General features: G+C 55.6%; 1 protein-coding gene across 6 annotated transcripts; it reads left to right on the top strand.

The window, feature by feature from the left end:
* Positions 1-135: 135 nt before the first annotated feature.
* On the top strand, positions 136-17060 carry MMD2 (monocyte to macrophage differentiation associated 2). 6 transcript variants are annotated; one of them, XM_086854972.1, is made up of 7 exons: positions 136-634; positions 11957-12038; positions 12668-12828; positions 12914-12988; positions 13268-13369; positions 13615-13684; positions 13827-17060. In XM_086854972.1, the coding sequence occupies exons 1-7, from the start codon at positions 588-590 to the stop codon at positions 13902-13904; spliced, it is 615 nt and encodes a 204-aa protein (XP_086711098.1). In that variant the 5' UTR covers positions 136-587; the 3' UTR covers positions 13905-17060. The 6 variants fall into 6 exon arrangements, with proteins under 6 accessions (XP_086711098.1, XP_023792603.1, XP_086711096.1 ...); XM_023936835.2 differs by having other exon boundaries at positions 297-634; positions 14126-17060; XM_086854970.1 differs by having other exon boundaries at positions 504-995; positions 14126-17060.
* Positions 17061-17360: the final 300 nt, after the last annotated feature.

Genomic DNA, 17360 nt, shown 5'->3' with positions numbered 1-17360 from the left:
GGCGGCCGGAGATGCTCCGAGGACCCTCGGGGGGACCCTGTGGTGGGCAGTGGGGCCGTGGGGAGCAGGTGGGTACCGGGGGAAGCGGCCCGACTGCCGGCACTCGGCTCTCTCCCCCTCCCCGATGCTTTAATCACATTTTCAATTCAAATCTGCTGCTATTTGATCCCCCGGGGGTGGCAGCGGGGAGGGTGGGGGATATTTTTAGCTGTGCTTAAAGCTGCCGGGGGGCGGAGGGAGATCGCGCAGGTTGCTGTGGCCGGCAAGAGTTGGAAGGGATTCCCCCCCTACCCCCCTTTCTTTTTTTCCTCTTCCTCCTCCTCCTCCTCGTTGCACATCCGAGGGCGGCAGCGGGGCTGGCTCCCCCCTCCCGGAGGTCGCCTTTGTTTTCCCCGTGTCGCTTCTCCCGAGCAGCCGAGGGGGCGGGAGGGGGCCGGGGCCGGGCTGGGCTGTGCCCGGCTGGGCTGCACCGCCTGCCCTTTCTCCTCCTCGCTCGCCGAGTTGCTGCCGCTCCCCCGGGCAGCGTTCTCCCCCCGCCCCGGGGCTGAGCAGCCGCCGCCCCCCGGGACCCCCATGGCACCGCCGCGATGTTCGTGTCCCGGCTCCTGGATTTCCAGAAGACTCGCTACGCCAGGTAAATCCTTCCGTGCGGCCGTCCCCGACCCCCGGTGCTCGCCGAGCCCCCCGGACAGCCCCAAACCCTCCCCGGGCTCGGCTCCGCTGGGATGGAGCCCGAAAGGACCTTCGAAAGCTGCTGAGCGCCTCAAAGCACAGGGCAAGTGCGGGCTGGGCTTTCGGCTACCTGCTTTCCTGCATCCCTAAAGGATTCTCAGCATCCTTGGGAGCCTTCGCTGCTTTTCGCTGAGTCTAACTTCACTGCCGCTCTCCCGCTGCCGGGGGAGCAGGATCCTGCCTTCCCGAGGGAGCAGAGCCTGGCGCTGGCTCCGAACCCCCCTTGGAGGGATCATTGTGCTCCGGGGTCCCGCTGCACCCAGGTGAAACCCTCGGGCTGGCTCTCCCAGCCCGGACCCGCAGGCTCAACAGGGTTCCCGTGGGATGCAGAGGTGCTGGATCCTTCTCTCCCCTCCATGAAATCCCCAGGGAGGGTTCCCAGCAGCAGCTAGGACTTGTTTTAACAGCTCAGGTGTAGCAGGAAACCTCACGGCGTTACCTGTGCAGGGGGAAACCTGAGGATTGCTGGGCACAGGTCAGAGGGCACTTGGCCACACGCGCTGCTGCGGGATCAGATGTGGCCTTTAGGAGGGAGCTGGCAGGTGACACGGGGACAGCATCTGCTGGCAGCCCGCTGTCCCCCGGGTGGCCGGGATGGGTCAGATGGCACCGGGTGCTGCACAGATGGGGACCAGGGAGCTGCTGGGGGTGCTCAGCTCTGCACCGAGGACACGCTCCCAGCTCCCTGGGACTGGGCTGGGGATGTTTTGCTGCCTGGGTAGGGTCTCACAGAGCTGGCACAGCTCCTGCGGGCACTGAGCTCTGTGCTGCCACTTCCAGACTCCCAGTGGTCCTGTTAGGGGCAGATAGCAGAGAAAAACTTGTGTGAAAAGAACTTGTGATAGTGTTTCTCGCCTTCTCCAGGCGGGATGGCGTGTGAGGAGTGTTTGTCTGGGCTGGGTAAGGACAGGAGACCATCCTCCGACCCCCTCCAGCCGTCAGCTCCTTTCCTTCCAGGTGTCCCACGGGGAAAATCCATGCTTGCATCTCCAAAAACCTGCCTGAAACATGGCCACTTGCTCAAAGACCGTTTTGATGCTGTAGCTGCCTCCTGATAAGCTTTGCTTGGGGGAGAGGCAGGAGGCACCCAGCGGATCTGCACAACGTGCCTGGTACAAAACCTTGTGAAAAATGGAGAATTCAAGACTTCTCCCCCCACCTCTCAGCTGGCATGCAAAGGACAGAGCTGGGGGAAATGGAGCTGAGCAAAGCTGTGTACCCCCCAGAGCAGGAGGCAAACCGTACCTTTACCCCATGGCAGGGGTGCAGAGGCTCTTTGGGAACGGGGCAGCAGATCAGGGGCTGCTCCACTGACACCAGCCTCCCCCAGCAGAACCCATCTGCCAACCTGTTGCTTGATTTATCCTGAAGCAGCTCCAGCCTTGCTGTGGTCCTTTCTGGAGACAGCTTGTTAAATGGGATGAGGCACTACAGGGAGCTGTGCAGGGACGGTGCCCATGTGTGGGGCAGGGGCCGTGGGGCACAGGAAGGGGCAGATCCACAGGGAATCCTCCAGCTCTCACTGTGTGCCAGGGCTGGAAGGGGAGCAGCAGGAGATGGGTGCTCCCTTGGCTTTCACCCCAAGAAAGTCCCCAGCACGTGATGCTAACCCAGGGCTTCCTGTATCATCGCAGAGATCCTCTTAGCCCAGTGCTCAAAAATAACAGTGGGATAATCCCCGTCCCCCCCGCACTCCGTGCACACCAGCTCTGCTCTCCATGGAAATGCTCTGCTGGGGAATATCCAAAAGAAACCCTAAAGCTGCTTCTTCCTTTGTGCCAGGGATGCTCTTTCAGCTGAGCTCTGAGGTGGGAATTGGGGCAAGCAGAAGCCAGGGGACTCACGGTGGCACGTGTCCTTCATGGCAGCAGAAGCATCTCAAATCCTGTGTTCAGTCTGCACTACAGGAAAGATGTTGGAGTGCTGGAGCAGGTCCAGAGAAGGATAATGGAGCAGCTGAGGGAGCTTTGGGGGGCTCAGCTTGGAGAAAAGGAGGCTCAGGGGGGACCTTCTCACTGACCACATCTCCCTGACGGGAGGGTGAAGCCAGGTGGGGGTCAGGCTCTGCTCCCAGGGAACAAGGGACAGGATAAGACAAAATGGGCTCAAGCTACAGCAGCTTGAGTTTAGATGGGATATTAGGAAAGATTAAAACAGGCTGCCTAGGAAAGTGGCTGAATCACCATCCCTGGAAGTTTTCAAAAACCAGGTAGATGTGGCACCTGGGGACGTGGTTTAGTGCTGGGCTAATGGTCTGACTCCATCTCAGAGGTCTTGTCCAACCTTAACAATTCTATGATTCCATCTTGCAACATCTTTTCAGAGAATGTGGCTTATGGTGTTCCTTGAAAAAACAAAAAATATCAAAGTTTTCCTAGTGATGGAAAAGCCTGGAACAGGCTTCATTTTTTTTCTTTTTCATGTCATTTTATCTAATTTTGAGTGAGGACCAAGAAGGGAGGAACTTGGCCATTGATACATCCACCAAAAGGAATAAATAAAACAGTGTGGTGATGAAAGACCTGTTGTGTGAGAACAAAGAGATGAAAAGCAGTGATCAATGTGGGAACGTTCTGTGAACTGCCAGGAGAAAACTCAGGGGCTGGAGGGTCACTAGGCTGTCTCCAAATCCCTCCTGGCTGGGTTTTGGAGGTGCAGAGGGGAAGGAAGCAAAGGGAGGAGCAGGGCACAAGGCACCATTTGAGCACTGAATGGTTTTAAATGAGAAACTCGGTGGTTTCTGCTCTGCTGTGGGGCCCAGGAGGCTCTGCCATCACGGACACCATGGAGAAATGGAGTTTCAAAGCACAGTTGCTGCAAGATTTTCCCTGTCACTCACAACCTGCACCTTGACCAGCAATATCCATCTCCTGCCCGACAGGCTGGGTTTAACCAGGACACCAGCACAGCACAAAATGTGAGCTGATGTGATTCCTCCTGCTTAATCCTGCACTCCCCCTCCACCCTTCCTCCCAACTCACCAAAACAGTGTTGGGTCCCTCCCAGACCAAGGGATCAGACCAAGCTGCACCTTTATCACCAGGCTCATTGGTCAGGTTACACTGACCTGGTAACCAAACCCTCCTCGTGCCTCACCACCAGCTTTGACCCTATTTTGGCCCAGTTTTAACTCAAACACGGTCTGGTCCTTCCTGCCCACATAGCTGCCATGGGGCTGAGTATCTCCCAGTGGAGACACTGAATGCTTCCCAGACTTTGGGCATCCAGAGCTGTAATTGGAAGGAAACATGATTAATCAGGGAGCTGCTGTATCCGGCCAGCTTCAGCATCTCTGGAGCAGCAGTGGAGAGGGTTTTGCTGGGAGCTGCAGGGCACTGAATCATCCTCACAAACTGATAGCAGCTCCTTTGATTTGTTCATGTAAAAGGCTCCAAACCTTGCTGTGTTTGTTTGGCTTGCCCTGCATGGAGTAACACAAAGAAGAGCAAATGGGAAAATCCACATTAATGTCTCAGCCCAGGAGCAGGGGCCTCTGGAGGGATCTCTGTGGGTGCATGGTCCAGGCTTGTCCTCACCTCCCTGTGCCTGCAGTGCAGGCATTGCCACCTCCTCACCAGCATGAGGGGATGGAGGTCTGAACTGTGCGCTTCCTTAAACCCAAATCTTCCGAATTTGGGGAAAGGCAGCTGGGAAAATCTTCCTTGTTTCTCCCTGCACCCGTAATTCTTGAGCAAGGAGACATTCATCAACAATTCCAGCATCTCTGGCCAAGATAGGAAGAGGAGAACCAGCAGGAATAGGAAATGTTGGGGTGCTCAGACCCCAAACACAAAGAAACCTTGGGGAGACCTGTTCCCCATCGCTTTGCCATGAAAACATGAGCAGCCCTCGCCTGCTCCCACACACTCCAAGATGCTTCCCAAGAGCTCTGCTTTCCCCACAGCCCACGTGGGATGAAGCAGTGAGAGGGGAAATGCTTTCAGTGTTGATAACACAGCCTGAAGCTCCTCGAGGGGCAGGGGCTGCTCACCTTGCAGGCACCAGCCCCATCAAGACCTGCCAGTCTGTCCCCAGCTGGGCAGACAGAACCCCCTGATGCAAAAGACACTGCTCCAAGAGATGGGGAGGGCCCCAGAATACCTGGGAAAACCAGGATCAGCTGATGTTACCAACCAGTTCCACGCTGGTTGCTTTGTGGGGCCAGGTTGACTCGGATACCCTCTGAAAATGGCACCAGGAGTTACCCCACGTAGCTCAGGGTGCATAACTGGAGCCAGGCATCGAGGACAGGCTGAGGTGGGGGCCACCACACTGAAGATGTGCATAAATGGGCAAACCAAGCCCCATGCCCTGTGCTTTTGGGGGAAGGATGGTCTCTTGGCTGCCTGGGAAGCACATGATCTTTCCCCTCCTTCAGCTGGTGTTGGATATCAGCCTGATGTGATTCTTTGGCACAGTTTGCTGTGTCCAGCTTCACGAGGTAGCAGCCAACACATCCCATGGGAAATTCAAGCCACTCTCCAGCACGGCAGGTCAGTGGCTGTGAGAAATGGGGCTCTGCCAGGACTGCTCCTGGGCTCCCTCCTCCTCCTCCTCCTCCCTTCCCACACCCCCAGCTCCCCAGCGAGACAAAGCCATGCCAGCAAGTACAACTCCCAAAGAAAGGAAGGGAAAAGAGCACAACTTATTCCAGTCCTTCCCTCCTGAGGGGTGCCTGGCTGCAGCTGCACGAGTTTTGTTGAGCCCCCAGAGATGCTGCTGCCAGGGGATGGATGCTCAGGGCTGGGTCTGAGAAAGGCAGAAGAAACGTGGCCAAACACACAGATCAGGTCTCTCCAGGTGTGACAAACTCAACATTTTCATGCAGTGGGAGTCCAGGGCCTGCTGGGCTCTCTGTGATAACACTGCAACCTCTCATGATAACACGATATCACGGTGTTGTGTTCCTGGTGGATGAGTCAGATACCACTGAGTTGAGCCAAGCAGTGCTGACCTTCAGGAGAATTTGGAGTCAACTCTGTGCTCCTGTTCGAGTTTACAGCCCAAGTTCACTGCTGCTGAGCAAAGGATTTTATTCAGAAAGGGATCATCAGGTCAGGGCAAGGAGCTGCCTCCTCAATGTGCTGAGCAGCTCACTCACTGAGGCACAGCAGCATTAGACACAGCCCTACTCTCTGTTGTAAGTAATACTAATGGGAATCTTACTATCTGCATGCTTGGCTGGTGAAGTACATGATTTTCCTTCTGTGCCTTCGCTGTCCAGAGGCATTTGCTGAATAATTTACAGATATGATTTGTACTTGAGCGGCCTCTGGAATTTGGAAGCAGAATCCAAATGAAAGCCTGGCTGTGTCTCTCAGGCCGTGCTGTGGGGAGATTTTATGAACCTGGGACACGGTCACCTGCCCGTGTATTTCACAGTGACAGCCAGGGTTAGAGCCTGGGGAAGCTCCAGCCCTCAGACCATCCAAATCTACTGCCAGCAGGCACAGGATCCAGTGGTCACGCTCACTCCTGCCCACCTTGGGCTGTTGCAGTTAAATAGGCAGAGCCAGCTCAGGATTTATCCCACTAACTCCTTGCTCAAGGCAAGGCAGCAAGGAACATGCACAATGACTTTCTGAACAAGAAATTAATGAATAATAGAGGGTTTGCAGTTCTGGAAACAGTCCTTCCAACATTCACAAAACACCTGGGACATCAGAGTCATTTTGTGACTAATCAGCTGTTGTTGGATGTCTCATGAGTACCAAATGAAACAAGAAGTCCCAGCTCAGAAAGTAATTTGGGAAACACTCACCAATCCCATCTGTTGTGCATAAACAAACAGCTCTGCTGTGGTTGCAGGGTCATGAATCGCCTTGGAAGAGTTAGAGATACCATCTACATAGAGAGCTGGGGGGTAGAAGAAATATCCCTGCCCACTGGTTGGGAATATGGACAATTAGCACCCTGTTGGGAATTACTGCTGAGTTTCCACCACCAGCCAAGCCCTGCTGGGTGTATATGGGCTCTTGTGGGTGCAGAAATGGTCAATGCCTGCATCCAGCATGGCTTGGAGCCTCCTGTGCTCGTCCCTGCTAGGCTGAGGAGCAAGAAAGGAATTGTGTGTGCCCTTGGTGTGTCCAGGGGAAGAGCAGCATATTCCCTCCTGCACCTTCTGAGGCAGCAGGATGTATCAGGGGGTTGCCTCCTCTGTCCCTTCTCAGGGGACATCTGTGCCTGTGGCTCAGAGCCAGGTACAACACGGACCTGGCTGAGTGCACGGTGTCTGGGAGCATCTCTAAGTCAGCACTTGCTCGTTGTTTCTCAGGGCATGCAGGCTGTGTAGGGCAGGGATGGTCTGCAGCCAGCCCAGGGTGCTCCCACACGTCATGGTGCTGGGAATGAGCAAAACTGGGATGGGAGGAATGAGGTGATGGGTGACAATTTGATCTGCAGCCTGTTTTGAAACAGGGAAAGCAAGGCTTGCACCAGGGGGATCTGGGTGGGTCACTCCAGAAATCTGGTAATCTCCTAATTTACCCATGAGACAGGTAGGGAAATGCTGGCTTAGATAAAATACCTTCCATTTCCTGCTCCCTGCCAGCTCCTTGGGCTAGGAAGTGTGACAGAGGAAAACACTGAGTTGTCCTGCCCCTCTCCCAGGGGACAGGCTGGAGTCACAAGAGGACATGGACAGGTCTGCCCCATCTCCCCTGGCCCAGGAGCTGACCCCCAAGCTTCCAGCAGGCACAGCTCAGCTTTGCCAGGCAGCAGCGCCGCGTGGGAGCGTGCAGGCACTGAGCAATGGGCATGGAAGGGAGGTTTCAGCTCCCAGTGGGTGCCACGCACGTGCAGCGTGGGTGGTTCTGCAGATGGCAGTGCCGGGCAGCCTCGGCGTTCCTGCCTCCCATGGCAAACGTTCCCACGCCAATGGGCAGGGAGGAAAAGCAGGATTTTGCGAGCATTCCTGGGCTGGATAAAGCAGTAAAGTCTGGGGGATGTCCTGGGCTCAAGGTGGGCCATGGGTGTTTCCTCGTGGTCTGAGCCCTGTGATGGTGTGCTGTACACAAACAGCAGCCAGGCTCCACGCCAGCTCACACCGCTCCCCAGGACCCAGCTAATTACAAACCACAGAGCAGCTCAGGGCATTGAAGCCTCTTACCAGGGATGCAGCTGGAGCGTGACCAGAGTCCGGATCAGAGGCAGAGCACTTGCCAAGCCCCAGCTTACGGGGATGCCACCACAGCAGCTCCCACGTGAGCACGAGCCCAGGACCAAGCCCTGACATCTGTGCTGGGTGTGCAGAGCAAAGCCAGGCCATGCACTGAAGAGTCAGAGGCCAGTCTGCCCTGCAGGGACTCATCTGCCCCATCACTGACACCTCAGGCATCACAACACTTATCCTTATCAAGGGACAGCCCCAGCAGGACTTATCACTCACCACTGCTCATCCAGCAAAGCCTCAAGCCTTCCTCTCTGACCACCACCAGGATCTTCCTCTGTTGCTTTAGAAGCAGTTGTGACATCCAGTCAAAAGAGGAAGGAGAAATCATCTCACCTTGCAGCCAGATCCCAGGAACTTCCCAGCAGGGAGCACAGCTTGGAAAAGCCCTTGTCCTTGGGCAGGAGGGTAGATGCACGACAAATCCATCTCCACAGGCTTTAGGCCAACTCCTGAGCAAGCCCAGCCCTTTTATAAGCCATTTTCAGGTGAAACCTGTTGAGGTGAGCCGTTCTGGGAAGATTTGTATCACCTTGGATAACCTTGGGCTTGCTGACTGCTCTTTTGTCCCCTTGGCACCCAGCCCACAGTGCACAGACACATGCACAGCCTGATTTATGGCAGGGCTGGGGAGGGCAGGTGTTGGGCCAGCTCTTTCCAAGGGCAGAAGCCCAGCTCACACCTCCCCATCCACATCTTAATGGTGATTTTACACCCTCCTCACTTTATCCACCCACTGGCTTGCCCAAAGGATGTCAAAATTGTTATCCTCACTTGGAGAGAGGGGAAAGGGGAGTGAGAGGGACGTGAAGAGATATGGCAGAGGCCAACCAGGGACTTGGGTCAAAAAGCAGGGCTGAACCCCACCTGTCCCAAATTGCAGCCTGGCTTGGGTCTCCTTTGGGGCCATTCCTCACGTGTGCAGGGGACAGCTTTCCTGCAAGTGTCCTGTGGCTCTGCTTGGTGAGCGTGGAGTGGCTGGTTCAGGTTCTCTTGGTGCCCTCAGGAGAGCTCAGATGGTCCCACATGAGCTCTCCTGAGCAATAATTTAACTGTGTCCCTTTCTTACCTTCTTCCCACCCCGGCAAAAGCAAGAGCCACACAGATCTGCATGATTTTTGAGGCTGGAATTTTGTTCTTGGATAGAAGTCTTTTAAAAACACAGTAAAAACCCTTAAAGCTATATTACAAAAACCCCAACCCAACAGAGTGGGAGAAAGAGCAGGAGAAAGGAACAGGCCTGGGAAGCCAGCTCTGTATTTTGCCCCGGTGCCCAAGGACAAGGAGCTCTTTGTTTCCCTGGCCAGAGCCTGCTGTACTGGCCCTTTTCAGGCTCCCTCCCTGGGAAAGGGGCCAGGGGAAAGCAGGCACAAGCAGGGCAGGCAAAATCCCTGGGGCTGCTGTGAATAACCCCTGGTCAGACCCTCAGCAGCCTCCCCTCTTCATAGAGGCAGTTGTAGGGAGTCTGCCAGGAGCAGCACCAGGAGAAGGTGCCCGGGAACCCTTTGGCTCCCTGCTTCCCACACCCCATCCCTGGAAATGAACATGCTCCTGTTCCTGCTGCTCAGCTCTCCGTGGGCTTCTCTGTGTCTCTTGGACTTTGCCATCCTGGAACACCTGCTGAACTGCACTGGAGCACCCAGGGGTGTGTAAACACCTGCTCGTGGCTTGCTGGAAGAATCACAAGTGCTCATTCCAGGTGTATCCATCTGTCTGTCCAGGCTGGACAGTGCTTTGAGGCTGGTTCTGCACACTGGTGTGGCAGCTGTCTGCAGGCTGGGGATGCTGCACTGCCCTGCCCTACACCCACACCAGGGATGACATGAGCTGGTCCATAAAATCCCAGGAGGGTAGGAGGGGAAGTGGCCTCTGCACCCCTGGGAAATAAGGTGCAGCCAGGGATTTATCCTGCTTTGCCAGGAGATGTGCAAACACCAGCTGATCCCATTTCTACAGGGCACAGAGGACCACAGAAATGTGCCAAATTAGCCCCAAAACACAATGCAGATCCCAAAAGTGGGGCTCAGGTTTACCCAGCACGGTGCAGCCAGGTCCCACATCCGTGATGTTCCATTTCCCACCATCCACAGGATGATGCTTACTAGAAAGCAGGCCAGGAAAATAAGAGCAATCTCTCCCCAGGTCAAAAAAATGTTCCTCCTCAAGGCTATTGCCCCTCTAGGAAAAACAGGAGTTTGTGGTGTCTGGACTTCAGGAACATAAATGCTCTTCAGCCTTATTACAAGGGGATGGCTTGGGTGGTCCTTCCCGTCTTCTATTTGGATATTTGAACCCCAGGGACACCTTCCCAAAGGGTCTGGGTGCCCCCCAGCCCTGGGGAGGGGGCTGTGGGATTGGTTCTAGGTTGCTGCTCTGAACAGCACCAGCCAGAGCAGAGGGGAGATGGAGCAGGCTTTGTTAAAATCAATAAATTCAAGGAACAGGCCTTGAATGTGTTTCCTCAGCAACTGTGACGTCACGTGGACGTCTGGCCTCCCCTTCTTCCCCCCCTCCTTCTTATTATTACAAGGGAAAATAAAGGGAAGAAGACAGTGAAGGGGAGCTGGGGACAGTCTCCTGGCAACGCTGGGGACAGCACCATCCTCCTGCCAGGGGGACATGGCTCCAGCACAGGCAGCCCTGCCAGGCCTCGTGGCTGCACTGGTGGCATGGAGAAGGCATCCCTGGTGTCCCTGGGGTGGAGGTGACAGTGCTCTGGCCACAACCATGTCCCCAGGGATGCCCAGCTTCTTCCCAGCCCTGCTGAGCCCAAATTTACCCTGTGTGAGTCCTTGGTGAGCAGAGCAGTGGGGGCTTGGGGCCTGCATTCCCCCTGTGAATTGCAGACATTTTTTGGTGATGAGGACCGTGAATGTCTCCCCACAGTGCCAGGCTCTGGCAGGAGGCACGGCAGGGCAGGGGACAGGGTCACTCTGTGGGCTGTCACTGACACCTGCTGGGTGCCCCTCGCCCTGTTGTGGCTGCACAATTCCCCCCACACCAAATCCTTGTCATTTGAGCTATTTAACCCACCCTGGCTCAGTTTTAATGGGCAACAGCTCAGGGAGTGGGGCCAAGCAGGAGGGAGGTGGCAGAGGAGTCCACACAGGCGTGGGTGGCTTGGGGACAGGGAGAGGGGACTTTTCCAGCCTTTCCAAGCATCCCAGGCTGAGGCATCCCCCTGTGCCCAGCAGCAAGGTCTTGCCAGCCCCTGAGCCCCTTTGCTGGGCTCAACTCAGCTGTGAAACGCCACAGATGGTGCTGGAGCTGGGGGCAAACAGGGTCACAAAGCAATTAGCCCAGGTCCTGCCGAGCAGCCCCGCTCAGCTCGGCTGTCCTGACCTGAGCCACAGCAGGAAAAGTCTTAAAAACCCTGATTCTCAGGACCAGGGAAGGGACCCCCTCCATTTCCCTGTTTCTCCTTCCCTTTGCCAAGCCTCCACTGCTGTCTCCTGCCAGAAGAGGGTGGTGAAGGAGGCTTTGCTCGGAGCTCTTGTCCCGGATGCACATTTAATTTGTTGTTACATACCCAGCAATGGAGTGACACTATTTTTTATCTCTGTGTGTTGGCCCAGCAGGGGAAATCAATACGTTCCTGTGAACGCCAAGAGCAAGCTGATGTCTCCTAAGACTAAGAGAAACAGAAATAAAGATGCAGGCTCCCAAGGGAGGGCAGTAAGCTTTCCCTCACAGTAATCTGTGTTGGGATGTGCAGCCCTGGGGGTAGATGCAGGTGGTACCCAGAAACCAAAGGCATTGCAGGGATACCCTTGTTGCTGGGGCTCTTCCCACCTCTGCCCACAGCACCTGGTAGAGCTGGCTCCTGCCTTCTGCTCTCCCAGGAGCTGCTTCAGCCTGAGCCATGGCTGAGCAAGACCTGGGGACCTGGTACTTGGGGACACGCTGTGCTCTGGTGTCACTTCTGTGGGGTAGCTGGAGCAAAGCTGAGCCATGGTAGGGCTGCAGGTGGGGGGTGGGCCTGTGCAGACCCTTCCAGAAGGGTTTTACTCCATCCCTGTCCCCTGAGCATGTTTCTCTCCCTGCTTCTCGCTGCAGGTTCATGAATCACCGTGTCCCGTCCAACTGCAGGTACCAGCCCACGGAATACGAGCACGCAGCCAACTGTGCCACCCACGCTGTGAGTCCCTGTCCCTGTGTGAGGGAGGATGGTGCCCAGAGAGATCTCTGGGGATCCACTGAGGAACCTCAAGGGACACCTAAAAACTTCTGTGTTCAGCCCTGGAGCAGTCACTGGGAGTCTGAGGGCTGTGATGAGGCAGAGGTGCCCAGTGTGCTCCTGGGGACTGGGATGTTCTCCCTCCTCCTGCCCTGGGAAGTTGATATGCATCTCTCTTGCTCTTACCCTCCGTGGCCCTGTGTCCCTGGGGAAGCTGGCTTTGGGCTTGGTGGGGCAGGGGTATTTTCAAAGCTCCCTGAAAATGGATTGTTTCACAGCAAGAACTGTGACAGCTGCCCATGGGGCTGCAGTGGGAGGGACCTCTCCCCCCATCAGGGTTTCTTTTGGGAGCTGACAGTTCCCACTCTGAGTCCTGGGAGATGACTCAGAGACAATCATCCTCCTTGTGCCTTCCTCCTCCTCCATACCTTCTGGACAAACTATTTTGGAGCTGCACCATGCAGGGAGGGACCCTGACTGCCCCTTACAGGTGGTAGCTTTGACCAGAAGCTAAAGAAACACCTAAAAGGAAAAGTGGAGGCTGCTCAATGGAAATGCAGAATCAAGAGTGAGTTTGCTTCCCCTTCCAGTTCTGGATCCTGCCCAGCATCCTCGGCAGCTCCATCCTCTACATCCTCTCTGATGACCAGTGGGAAACCATCTCAGCCTGGATCTATGGCTTTGGCCTGTCCAGCCTCTTCATTGTCTCCACCATCTTCCACACCATCTCCTGGAAGAAGAGGCATCTCAGGTATTGTCCTGGATTGCCCAGGGCTTGGGAAAGGGGAGAGGGTCCAGATGCCCCCAGTGCTGTGACCCATCTGTCCGTCCTGCAGGACTGTGGAGCACTGCCTACACATGTTTGACAGGATGGTGATCTACTTCTTCATCGCCGCGTCCTACGCTCCCTGGTGAGTTGCTGGTGGCTGGGGGCCTTCACCTGGCCCCACTGAAGGGGAAAAAATCATCCTGGTTCCAATAAATAGAGTTTCCCTCTCTGGCTTTGCTTCTTCTTGAGGCCATACCTTACCTCTTTCCACAAAACCTTCAACTCCTGTAGATTCCAACCTCCTGAAGCTGAAGTTACAAGTTGGGAAGACCCTTTGGTGGGACAGCCATGGGGGTGAGGGGGTGAGCCCAGCCCAGGGTGCTGCTCTAGACCCACCTCACCACAGCCCTGGCTCTTGCAGGTTGAACCTGAGGGAGTTGGGTCCCTGGGCCTCCCACATGCGCTGGATCATCTGGATCATGGCATCCATCGGGACCGTCTACGTTTTCTTCTTCCACGAGCGGTGAGTGCAGGGACATGCTGCCGTGAGTTGCTTCCTCCACGTGGTGGCACCAAATAAAAAGCCAAAGGCCCCAGACGTGGCCCCGAGATCCCAAGTGCCCGGTCCCAAGCCAGTCCACACATGAGGACATGGGACCTGCCGTGATGGCACCGCCACCCCTTCCCCTCTAGCGCTGCTGTGGAAATTACAAGTGTAAAACAACCTCTCTGTGTCCCTGCTCCAAGCTGCCTCTCTGTCTGCTGCAGGTACAAGCTGGTGGAGCTGGTGTGTTACGTTATCATGGGCTTCTTCCCCGCCTTGGTCATCCTTTCCATGGTAAGCCAGTGCTGGGGAGCACTCGGGCTCAGTGTGAGGGACAAACCCCAGGAGGGATTTGAAAACCCAGAACAGTTTGTCTCCAGGCTGTGTGAGGGGTAAAGCCATCCCTGGTACCCCGTGGCTCACCTTGGTTTTGCAGGTTCTTTGGATGCCCAGCAGGCACCACCTGCGTCTCTCCCAGATCTCCTGCCTGGGCCCCATTGTCTGGAAATTGTAGGATCACAGAATCATAGAATGGTCTGGTTCGGAAGGGAACTTAAAAATCATCTAGTTCCATTTCTCCTGGCCCTGCTGGGTCCCTGCTGTCTTGCTGGAGAGGAGGGGGTAGCAGAAGGCAGAGAAGTCCAGAGCTGCAGCTGGACAACCCTTCTGCTCTTAACGGGGTGGTGGGGAGAGGGCAGACGCCCCTTGGCCTCACTGAGCAGAGCCTGCCCCCAGCCCAACAGGGACGGCCTCCTGGAGCTGGTGGCCGGTGGGTTCTTCTACTGCCTGGGCATGGTGTTCTTCAAAAGCGACGGCCGCATCCCGTTCGCCCACGCCATCTGGCACCTCTTCGTGGCCATCGGAGCTGGCATCCACTACTACGCCATCTGGAGGTACCTCTACCGGCCCGGAGCGCTGGACACCAAAACCTCCCGGTAGAAGCCTTAAGGACATTGTTGGTGCCACCTGGCATGTGGGGACACAGAGGGCAGCGGGGACACAGCCTGCCCCGTGGGCTCGCCCCAAAGCGCCCCCTCACCCCATGGACAGCAGCCGCTGGTGCCCTTCCCGCACAGACAGGAGAGCCCAGAGGTTGATTTTAAATGCTTTTCTTTTTTAACCTCGGGAACTGTTTATTTTTTTAGGCAAAGGTTTCAGAACACAGTGACTGACTGGGCTGTGGGTGATAGGGGAGTGACCACTTCGCTCACTCACCCGCTCTCGAGCGTCCCACGGGACTGGGAACCTTGGCCCCACATGCCCCTGGCTATGACACCCTGGGTTTGGCTACTGGAGTCTTTAGTGTGTGCCACTGAGGGGACTGGAGGAGTCAGGATGAGGGGAGAGACCCAGTGGTGGAGAGGGATGTGGTGACATCCCTGCACCACCCGGACTGGCTCCTAAATCATCCCAAGTCCTGTCAGCACTGCCAGCTCCATCCCAAGTCCTTGAGGGGATGGTCCATACTCAGCAAGCCTTACAAGAGATTGAAACTTGAATCTCTTCCAGGGCATCCCAGTCCCTGAGCACTGGGAAACCCTTTCTCTAAGCCAATATTAAGTGCACAACTCACTACATCCCTGGGATCCCCCCATGGACATTTTCTCCCTGGTTTTCCTCTCCGGCCTCGGTGCCAGTGGCAGCCTGGAGCACAGCCCTGCTCCCAGGCCCTGCTGCACGTGTGCCTTCAGCAGGGAGCAGAGCTGGGATCTGGCTCCTGGCGTCTCCCTGACTGGGGTCAGCCCCTCCATTTCATCCCTTTCTCCTCGAGGGAGGGAAGTGAACCTCCTTGGACTGGGATCACGGGGCGAGCTGCCTTCCCTGCTCCCATTTTGCTGATGAACCTATTGCTCATCAGATTTAATTCCACTTTTGGAAAGATTTCTGGCATTTTCAGGATTGCTGCAGGGCAGGAATGCATCCACACGAAGCCTGGGTGTGAGCTGGGACAGAGAGATCCTAGTGATACTCAGTTTTAAAATGCCTAACCATGGCCACAGGCCAAAGAGACATGGAACATCCATCCAGCAGAATGGGAAAACCACACCTGATCCTGCTCCCCAAACACCCTGACAGAGCTGCTGGAGCCAAGGAGGGTGTGGTGCGTGCTGGGCTGTGCCTGCACCTTCCCCATCAGCCTCCAAAAGAATCAATCACCTCTTTTTGGCCTTTGATTAATCACAGCCTCTGGTTTGATGTGGCAAGTGAAGGAGATCTGCTGCCACCATCCCACATCTCCTGCAGCATTCCAGGGAGCTGGGCAGAGCTTAGGGCCCCCCAGCCTGTGGCACCCCAGGACTGGCTCTCCAGGGCTGTGCCATTTTGCAGCAAATTACCAAAGAGGAAGCATCTGGATACTCACCCCCTCCTGATGTGCTGCCTGCGGTTGCCAGGATGGCAAAAATATCCGGAGGGTTTTCACTTCCATGGGCAGAAGGTTCCTGTAAAAGGCTCTGGGAGCTGTACCCAGCACCCCAGCCTGACCTGAGGCTGCTGGGGGTCAGTGCCCAGGGCACCCCAAAGCAGCCTTTGGGCTGGGGCTGCCCTTGGGGTGATGGGTGGTCTTAGGGATGGGGGTGAACGAGCTGGTGTGAGCCCAGACTCTGCTGCTGCCTCTGCCCAGCCCTGGCCCTGCCACCTCCTGCAGATGGAGAGGTGGAGAAGGACAAGCTGTGAGTAACCAGCAGTTGATGGAGCATATCTGGGGTTGGAACAGCGGGATACAGAGGTCCCAGAATGGGAGATGCCATATTTTCTGTCTGGCAAGTCATTACCCTTCTCTGTGCCTCAGTTTCCCCATCTGGAATATGGGGGCAAAGACCCTGACCTACCTGACAGGGCTCGTGTGAGGACCCTGTGAAGCACTTGGAGGGCAGCCAGAGCTTCACAAACACCTGCTCCAATTTTCACTGAGTCTGGGGGAGCAGGTTCCCAGAGCCACCGTGGGGCACGGTGACAACCTCGGCTTAGTGTGCCTGGCTCTCCTCCTTCTCTGTCACCAAATCCCACGGGGAGCCACCCTGGGGTCAGACCATGCAAACAGCAGCCACAGGCAAATGTCCCCAGGCAGGAGCTGAGGATGCCCAGGGACCACCAACGTGTTTTGCCCGTGGGCTTCATCCCAAGGGATTTATCTCAGAAACTGTTTTGCCATTGTGGTCTTTTTGGCCCTAAATCTGTCCCAAGGGCTCCCGAGGCACAGGGAGGTGCCAGAAGGACCTTTCTGAGGTGGCTTCATCTCAGTCTCCTGCTGAAAATCCATGGCAGGAGAGATGCCCGGGCAGGAATGGATGGTCGGGCTCTGTGGGGAACATCGCCACCCTGCCTTCAGCCTGGATTTGCAGAGTGAGCTTCTCTGTAACTGAGAGGCTCCCCCTCTTCTCTTGTTCCTAAATCCTCCCCTGGCAAAGCATGGGGGACACTGAGCAAGTTCTTGGATTGTCCTCCTGTTTTATACTAATTTTAAATGACTCGTAACATTCAGGGTGTTTGTGGAGGAGGGCTCGAGGGATCTTTTTAGCATCTCATGTTTTCACCATCCATCCTTGTTCAAGCAGTATTTTATATTTAACACAGTATCGGGTCAAACACAAACAAATGTAAGGAAGATAACGCTAGTGGATATTATTTCATGTGGAGTAGGATTGAAATAAAAACTCAAGATACCTCACTCTTGCCTGCTTGTTAAATCAAAATTAGTTCCCCTGCAGCATCAGGAAATAAACTCATTTTCTGTCTGACTCATCCCACATGGTTTTGCTCCCTGGTGAGGAGAGGAGCCACTCAACCAGCTGCAGGGTGCTGGGATGCTGAGCACTGACTCACCTTGGTGCAGGGATGGCATTGCCGGCTGCTGAACAAACAAACAAACAAATAAATAAATCAGTGAGTTTGCTGACGGTGCCCCTGTGCCCAGAGGTGCTGGCTGAAAGATTCATCAGCATCTCATCACAGCAGCTTCAGCACAGAG

Source organism: Cyanistes caeruleus, chromosome 17 (genome assembly GCF_971803275.1).
Source record: "Cyanistes caeruleus chromosome 17, bCyaCae1.hap1.1, whole genome shotgun sequence".
NCBI lineage: Eukaryota > Metazoa > Chordata > Aves > Passeriformes > Paridae > Cyanistes > Cyanistes caeruleus.
This window is presented reverse-complemented; position numbering and strand designations above follow the sequence as displayed.

Bases quoted from the DNA above. Each gene is read 5' to 3' on its own strand.
- MMD2 (XM_023936834.2), top strand. From the start codon at position 10,520: ATGGCTCCAGCACAGGCAGCCCTGCCAGGCCTCGTGGCTGCACTGGTG. The intron at 10,696-11,956 runs GTGAGCAGAGCA...TTCTCGCTGCAG, and splicing joins TTACCCTGTGTGAGTCCTTG to GTTCATGAATCACCGTGTCC. The intron at 12,829-12,913 runs GTATTGTCCTGG...TCCGTCCTGCAG, and splicing joins TGGAAGAAGAGGCATCTCAG to GACTGTGGAGCACTGCCTAC.